Below are 8,408 nucleotides of genomic sequence, written 5' to 3'. Positions count from 1 at the left end.
GTTTCATTTCCCTCACGTCCTTCTTCCCAGCATGCTTTGCTGCCCCTTCTTCTCACAAACAAGGATCCTGTTTCCTATAATTGAAATTTACTCATCTTCCAATGTATAACTCAATAAATTAATCCCAAATTGTCTTTTGTTTGGTTTCACTTATCGGCTTTATTGATAAATTATGCTTTATTAGGGTTGATTTCATTTCCCTCACGTCCTTCTTCCCAGCATGCTTTGCTGCCCCTTCTTCTCACAAACTAGGATCCTGTTTCCTACAATTGAAATTTACTTGTTTTCCAATGTATAACTAAACAAATTAAACCCAAATTGTCTTTTGTTAGGTTTCACTTATTAGCTTTATGGCTAAATTATCCTTTATTAGTTTCATTTCATTTCCATCACATCCAGCATGCTTTGCTACCCCATCTTCTCACAAGTATCCTGTTTCCTATCATTTTATTTTTCACTAGACGTATTTGGATTCTTCCATTTAGACTGGATGGAGGGGCAGCATTTGGGAATCGCTGTGAATGATTATAACAACAAGAGATTCAGATTATGTTTATATGTCAAATCCTTCATAGGAGTGGCAGGTCCCAGTGAAACATAGCTTCATATGGTGTTATTCACAACCTTTGTTTTGTATTCTCTTTGTATCAAGTCAGTTCTGTTGGAACATCCTATTCATTGTGCAGTCTCTTGAGAATACATTTTCTGTTAGGAACCCCTTAAACTAGACTTTGACTTTAGACTTGGTGCATTTTTTTTCTTTTTGGTTATTTTATATTTCTTACTGGAATGTTATTTTAACTTTACAATGATGTGTGTATATATATATATATATATATATACACACACACACACACACACACACACACACACACACCAGTAGTTGGTCTGAAGCTCAACATAAAAGAACTAAGATCATGGCCACTGGTCCCATCACCTCCTGGCAAATAGATGGGGAAGAAATGGAGGCAGTGAGAGATTTTACTTTCTTGGGCTCCATGATCGCTGCAGATGGTGACAGCAGTCACGAAATTAAAAGACGCCTGCTTCTTGGAAGAAAAGCAATGACAAACCTAGACAGCATCTTCAAAAGCAGAGACATCACCTTGCCGACAAAGGTCCGTATAGTAAAAGCTATGGTTTTCCCAGTAGTGATGTATGGAAGTGAGAGCTGGACCATAAAGAAGGCTGATCGCCGAAGAATGGATGCTTTTGAATTCTGGTGCTGGAGGAGACTCTTGAGAGTCCCATGGACTGCAAGAAGATCAAACCTCTCCATTCTGAAAGAAATCAGCCCTGAGTGCTCACTGGAAGGACAGATCCTGAAGCTGAGGCTCCAAGACTTTGGCCACCTCAGGAGAAGAGAAGACTCCCTGGAAAAGACCCTGATGTTGGGAAAGATGGAGGGCACAAGGAGAAGGGGACGACAGAGGACGAGATGGTGGGACAGTGTTCTCGAAGCTACCAGCATGAGTTTGACCAAACTGCGGGAGGCAGTGGAAGACAGGAGTGCCTGGCGTGCTCTGGTTTATGGGGTCACGAAGAGTCGGAAAACGACTAAACAACAACAACAAAACCAATAGCAAGAGATTCAGATGACGTTAGGGATTGAGTTTAATCAGTCAGGTACCAATCAGAACAATGTGAATGGTCAGAAATAACGTCCACACACGAAAATATTTCCATGGAGTTTTGCACCATTGCCTGCTCTCCTCCCCATCTGCCTGGCAGCTCACAAATAAGGCTCATCTTTCGAAAGTTCCCATTTCCGTGGCGCAGGGCCAGGTTTCACTGGCTTTCTTTCCGTTGGTGCAATAGAAGATTCTGAGCTGGAGGGGAAGAGAAACAGGAGATAGTTACATTTCCAAATCCTCAAAGAATACAAGAATGTAGGGGGACCCCTGAAAAACAACTGAAAAATAAGACTCAAATTTTTAAATTGATTTCATATTAGTTTTGAATACAGAATGTTAAGTTTACTCAATAAGGCTTCCAGCTTTGGTGGAAAGATTAACAACAACAATAAATTTTATTTATACAACAATAAATTTTATTTATACCCCGCCCAATAATAACAATAAATTTTATTTATACCCCACCCTCCCTGGTCAGAGCCAGGCACAGGGCGGCAAACACCAGTAAAATTACAATAAAAACATAATGGGGGGGGAACAATTTAAAATACAGGTTAAAATGCAATTTAAGCAGAGCAAATATTAGCACTGCTCGATTAAAGGAATACTGAGGCTTTTAAGCCAAGTCCACTCAGAGGGCAGATACTGTATGGTGGATCTGAAGAAAAATATTAAAGGTTAGAGCTCTTTCCATCTGGAGTTTTCCAGTTTGGGAGAGAGCAGGAAAACAAAGGGATGAGGATGACTAGAGATTCACAAAGTTATACATGAAGTGGAAAAAGACACATTTCTCTCTCTGTCATACTTACAGGTTCAGGGTGTTAGTATTAATTTACAAGGCCCTGAATAATTTGGATGCAAGATCCCTCAAGGAGCAAATTCCTTATACCCCTGGTCACAGGTTGTCAGAGGAGTCACTCTGAATGGTTCCCCGTGGCTCAGATCCACCAGGAGCTATATGTTTAGTATTGTGGGTACAGTTTTATGGAACTTCCTTCCAGTTGACAGGCCCTCCTAAATGTCTGGTGCTTGCTACACACCTTTTCTTTATTACCGCAGGCATTTTAGTTGACATTTTATTGTATAGTTTTAACTGGTTGTTTTTTGTTTTGTTTTTGTATTAGAACCATACAGTAGAATCGCAGAATTGTACGGTTGGAAGGATCCCCCAAAGGTCATCCAATCTAACCCCCTGCGATGCAGGAATAGCACGTAAACAATTCCAAACCTCTGCTTAAAAAACTCCAAGGAAGGAGAGTCCCAAAATTAGTAACGCCCATTAATTTAAATGATTCTACTCTGTTACTAGGGATGCGGGTGGCGCTGTCGGTTAAACCACAGAGCCTAGGATTTGCCAATCAGAAGGTTGGCGGTTCGAATCTCCGCAACGGGGTGAGCTCCCGTTGCTCGGTCCCTGCTCCTGCCCACCTAGCAGTTTGAAAGCACATCAAAGTGCAAGTAGATAAATAGGTACCGCTCCGGCGGGAAAGTAAACAGCGTTTCTGTGCGCTGCTCTGGTTCACCAGAAGCGGCTTAGTCATGCTGGCCACATGACCCGGAAGCTGTACGCCGGCTCCCTCATCCAGTAAAGCGAGATGAGCGCCGCAACCCCAGAGTTGGCCACGACTGGGCCTAACGGTCAGGGGTACTTTTACCTTTACTTACTCTGTTACTGAATGTGGGAAATTTAAAACGTGGTCAAAAACCAACAATTCATGTCTTGCCAGACAGGCACATGATAGGAACTGAAGTCTGCAGAGTTTTCCACCAAAATACTTCATTAAATTGGATACATCCCAAGCTGACCAGAGAGTTTTAATCCATTGACAGCTCAAAATGAAACTAAAGGCGCCATTGGGATGAAGCTGTGCCCAGCTGTCTGTCTACAATTTTACCTTGGCTGCGCCAGTCCAGTAGGTGAGTGTTTTCTGTAGGCTCTTGAATCAAATAACAGCCAGGTTTGGCCCCATTTAGTTTCCAAGATTAATAGGCTGAAGTGGGTGTAGACCAAAAGGAACGCAAAACCTACCTGGCATCCTGCTGCCCTGGAGCCAACCTTTTCTGAGCTGATACAAGGACAATGGGAGGGAAAGTCTCCCGGCGTCCGTCACGGGTGCAGTAGTAATTGTTTGCAAATTTATGGCTGGGGCCGACAGGGAGGCGTGGAGGTGGTTGAGTCCTAAAGAACAAGACGTTTAAGAAGGTCAAGCAATGGAAGGGGGAAATCTAAGAGGTTTGGTTCAGTTATCTGACCAGTCATTAGCAAACAACAGGATTGATCTCCCATAAATTGAAAGTATCTAAAGCAGTGTTTCCCAACCTTTTTTGGGCAAAGGCACACTTGTCTCATGAAAAAAATCTCGAGGCACACCACGTTACAGCCCCGTGACGTCAGCGCGCAGCGTCACGCCGGGAGGGACGCACGAAGGAGGGGGGGAGGGCGAGCGGAGGCAGCGGCGAGCCCCGTTCCTCCCCATCCGCCCCTTTCCGTGCAAGGAGCGCGAACAGGTGTGAGAAGGGGGTCAAACCTGCGGGCCGGCGCCGGGGAACCTCCAAGCTTTGGGGGGGGGGATGCAGCAAAGCGAGGCAGGAAGGAGAGCGCGGCTTGGCTGGGTGAGCTTTGGCAGGGGCAGGGAATGAGAGCCGCGAGGCGGGCGCTGCGGACGGAGGCGCTGCCCGCCGAGCTCGCAGGCAGCCAGGCAGGCAGACGGCGAGAGCCCCGCGCTGGGCGGCCTTTTCTTCGCCGCCGCCGCTCCGCATCTCGCCGCCTGACTCGCCCGCCTCCCTCCGGGGGCGGCGCCCCAATCGAAAATTTGACTTTTTTAAAAAAAAAAAATAATCTTTCGAATTTTTTAATTTTTCCCACGGCACACCAGGCAACATCTCGCGGCACACTAGTGTGCCGCGGAACAGTGGTTGAAAAACACTGATCTAAAGGGCTGAGCTCAAATGACATCCCCCCCCCATAATATGGCATGATTTTATTTCTTACACAGATATTGAGGCACATGACCACTCAAGCGCCATCGGCATATGCAAATGTCTGGCTTGTTTTAAGACAATAGAGCCTTTATTCACAGTAATAATGGAACTCACAGGTGGAGGGTGCGAATCCTCCCACCCAGCCTGGAAGCTCATTGGGTTGTTCACTCACTCACTTCACAGGGTTGCTGTGAGGATAGAATGAGGAGGAAAACTACGTACATGACCGTAAGCTCCTTGCAGGAAAGGTGGGATACAATGTACTAAATATTTTTTATCAATAAATTTACTCAGTATTCTAAATTTCCTCTCCATTATTTGATTTATATCCCACCCTTCCAAATGAAGGAGCCCCAGACAGCAGTAATAAAACATGTTAAAGGTACAGGTAAAGGGACCCCTGACCATTAGGTCCAGTCGTGGCCGACTCTGGGGTTGCGGAGCTCATCTCGCTTTATTGGCCAAGGGAGCCGGCGTACAGCTTTCGGGTCATGTGGCCAGCATGACTAAGCCGCTTCTGGCGAACCAGAGCAGCGCACGGAAACGCCATTTACCTTCCCGCCGGAGCGGTACCTATTTATCTACTTGCACGTTTTGTGCTTTTGAACTGTTAGGTTGGCAGGAGCTGGGACCAAGCAACGGGAGCTCACCCCATCGTGGGGATTCGAACCGCCGACCTTCTGATCAGCAAGTCCTAGGCTCTGTGGTTTAACCCACAGTGCCATCCGCGTCCCTCTAATAAAACATGTTAGTTTTTTTTAAAAAAAAACCATTATCTCAGGGTTATTGGGAACAGTGTCTTTCAAATGTCTGGGCAAACAGAAACGTTTTAGCATTTCATAGAATTGTAGAGTTGGAAGGGACCAAAAAAGGTCATCTCGCTGTCCAGTCCTCTGCAATGGAAGAATCTTTTTGCCCGCCGTCGGGCTCGAACCCATGACTTTGAGATGGAAAGTCTGGCGCTCTGCGGACTGAGCTGTCCCAGCTCCGACTTTCTCCTGAAAGTCCATCCTGTGTGCAGTTCAAAACTTGTTTCATTGGGGGAGAGAGGCCTGAGCCTGAGATCTGAACCCAGGGCTTTGGTTCCCTTCCAGGGAAAGGCAGCCAAGGAAGCCCTCCATGACCTCTGGGCAATCTCTGTGCAAGGAAGCTGCAGTTTCGCTTGGAGATGTGGCTGTTCCAAAAGAGAAGGCAAAAGAGGGGCAAGGCTCAGGTTAAGGGGGCAGGAAGCTGGAGGGCAGGAATAATAACAACAACAACAACAACAACAACAACAACAACAACTTGTTGTTGTTGTTGTTGTTGTTGTTGTTGTTAATTTCTCCAGCCACTCTGGGCAGCTTCCAAGCCTGTTTCTGCTTGAAAGCTCAACTGCGAAAAGAAGAATGGTTGGTGTAAACCTGAAACCAAGTTAATAATTGCATTTCAGTGGGTTGGGAAAGGCAGCAAAGGAACCCCTCCTACACTTGACACCCCACCCCCTTACCTCTTGGCAATCTCTGTGTAACGAAGCTGAAGTTTCGCTTGGAGATCTCGCTGTTAACAAAAAAGAGAGAAAGATAAAAGAGGGGCAAGGCTCAAGTCAAGAGTGCCACCTGGAGGGCAGGAATCCTGTGTTTTCTCAAAAGCTAAACTGCAACAAGAACTGGCAATCTGAAACCAAGTTAATACAGTGGTACCTCAGATTTCTAACATAATCCGTTCCGGAAGACCGTTTGACTTCCGAAAAGTGTTCCAAAATGGAAGCAATTCCTTCTGGGTATTTGGTGTTCGAAAACCAAAACGTTCAGTTTCTGAGATGATCAAAAACCGAGGTACCACTGTAATAGCATTTTAATGAGCAGAAATCATATTACTTGCCCAAAAAATGGAAAGATGCATAAATCCCAGCGAAGGAAGAATGGATACAAAAATTAACGGAATATGCAGAAATGGCGAAACTTACCGCAAGTATAAGAAATCAAGATAACAAGTTTTTTAAATAAAAGAATGGAAATGGTTTATTGAATATTTACAGATGAATTATAAATACAGTAGATAAAAACACTGTCAGGATTATTGTAATAACCTGCAGTTTTATAAGAGTATATATTTAAAGAAGATAAATAAATGAGCAAATTAAGTTAACTTGGATATGCAGGAGATATTAAAAACAAATTTAAGGAACGTCAGAAAGAGGGGGAAGGAAGTCAAGTTTTGAAATGTCAAAATGATTGTAAAATTAGTGAAATGTATAAACTTGAAAAGAATGAATGAATAAATAAATAAATGTATTTCAATGGGCCTGCTTTAGGTTTCAGTGCAAGCAAGGCGATGAATGAAAAGTCACAGCCACAACATGCATCTAAAGCATATTTAGAGTATGTGGCTTCGAATTGCAGTTAAAACAAGTAAACTTACTCCCATTTAAAGCACATGATTCCCCCCCCCCTTCCCACTCCTGGGAACTGTAGTTTTGAGGGTGTTGGGAATTCTAGTTTTGTGGGGGATCCTACTGTTTTGCAGAAGAAGCCATATGCTTTAAATGGAACTAAGTTTGATGAATTCATTGGATTGCCATTTAACTGCCTTTTTTTAAAAAAAATGGGGGGGTTCCCCATTTTAATCCAGGAGCAGGACTACAACTCCCATGATCCCTTGCACAGAAAGGGGACAGGGCTAGGCTATTGGATGGGAAACCGTGCGGGGGTGGGGGGGGCTTAAATCCACCAGGCATAATTTCCCACTACCGTTGCCCCAGGGATCCTTTAGAGCAGGCTTCCTCAACCTTGGCCCTCCAGATGTTTTGAGACTACAGTTCCCATCATTCCTGGCCGCTGGTCCTGCTAGCTAGGGATCATGGGAGTTGTAGGCCAAAAACATCTGGAGGCCCAAGGTTGAGGACCACTGCTTTAGAGCAGCAGTTGTCAACTTGTGGGTCCCCAGATGTTATTGGACTACAACTCCCATCACCCCTGAGCTCTGGCCTTAATGGGAGTTGTAGTCCAACAACATCTGGGGACCCACAGGTTGAGAAAGGCTGCTTTTTAGAGCAGGCATAGGCAAACCTTGCCCTCCAGATGTCTCTGGGACTACAACTCCCATGATCCCTAGCTAGCAGGACCAGTGGTCAGGGATGATGGGAATTGTAGTCCCAAACATCTGGAGGGCCGGAGTTTGCCTATGCCTGCGTTAGAGTCCGCCTGCCGGTTCCCAGCCCGGTTCGGTTCTTACCCCGGCCGCAAAGTTGCGGATCTTCTGGATGAGGCGGGTGGCCGACGCCATTTTGGCCTGTGTTGTCAAGGGCACGGGGGCCGCGGTGCACCTCGGGAAAACGACGACTCGGAAAGTCTCTTCGGGGCTTCCGTAGTTCTGTGTAGTGCCGCGTGGCACGCCGGGAGGAAGGGAGTCCCTTGCGGCAGGAGGAAGGTCGCGCAATGCACCCTGGGAGTGGTGAGGGAAACGCTGTGAGGAGAGGCCTGCTTTCTCCCTCTTTCTCCCTTCCTCTTTCTTTCCATTAAGTCTAAATGGAAGAATCCAAATCCGTCTAGAGAAAAATAAAGTGATAGGAAACAGGATACTGTACTTTTTTTGTGTGAGAAGGGTGTAGCAAAGCATGCTGGGAAGAAGGACGTGAGGGGCCGAGTGTGTATTTGTGGAAATAAATGAAACCCAAGAGAGGATAATTTATTAATAAAGCTAAGAAGTGAAACCTAACCAAAGGCAACGTGTGATTTATTTATTGATACATTGAGAAACGAGTAAATTTCACATTCAACAGAAACCCCTCAGCGCGGGGCATGCCGGGAAGCG

The 8,408-nt window shown here is 45.6% G+C and overlaps 1 protein-coding gene across 1 annotated transcript; it reads right to left on the bottom strand.

Moving 5' to 3' along the window:
• Positions 1-1,596: 1,596 nt before the first annotated feature.
• Positions 1,597-7,975, bottom strand: NDUFA7 (NADH:ubiquinone oxidoreductase subunit A7). Its single transcript, XM_082206751.1, has 4 exons — positions 7,830-7,975; positions 6,103-6,152; positions 3,664-3,813; positions 1,597-1,829 (listed from the first exon to the last, which is right to left on the bottom strand). The coding sequence occupies exons 1-4, from the start codon at positions 7,878-7,880 to the stop codon at positions 1,733-1,735; spliced, it is 348 nt and encodes a 115-aa protein (XP_082062877.1). The 5' UTR covers positions 7,881-7,975; the 3' UTR covers positions 1,597-1,732.
• Positions 7,976-8,408: the final 433 nt, after the last annotated feature.

Source organism: Podarcis vaucheri, assembly GCF_965113315.1.
Source record: "Podarcis vaucheri genome assembly, chromosome: 18".
In the NCBI taxonomy this organism is placed as follows: Eukaryota; Metazoa; Chordata; class Lepidosauria; order Squamata; family Lacertidae; genus Podarcis; species Podarcis vaucheri.
The sequence above is the reverse complement of the archived record's forward strand: the minus strand, read 5'-3'. Positions and strand labels throughout refer to the sequence as shown.

What these genes read in the sequence shown, in the direction of transcription:
- NDUFA7 (XM_082206751.1), bottom strand. Translation starts at nt 7,880, where the DNA reads ATGGCGTCGGCCACCCGCCTCATCCAGAAGATCCGCAACTTTGCGGCC. An exon ending in TACACAGAGATTGCCAAGAG is followed by an intron (nt 3,814 to 6,102) that starts GTAAGGGGGTGG and finishes CTTGTTCTTTAG; the next exon opens with GACTCAACCACCTCCACGCC. An exon ending in CCAGGGCAGCAGGATGCCAG is followed by an intron (nt 1,830 to 3,663) that starts GTAGGTTTTGCG and finishes CTTCCCCTCCAG; the next exon opens with CTCAGAATCTTCTATTGCAC.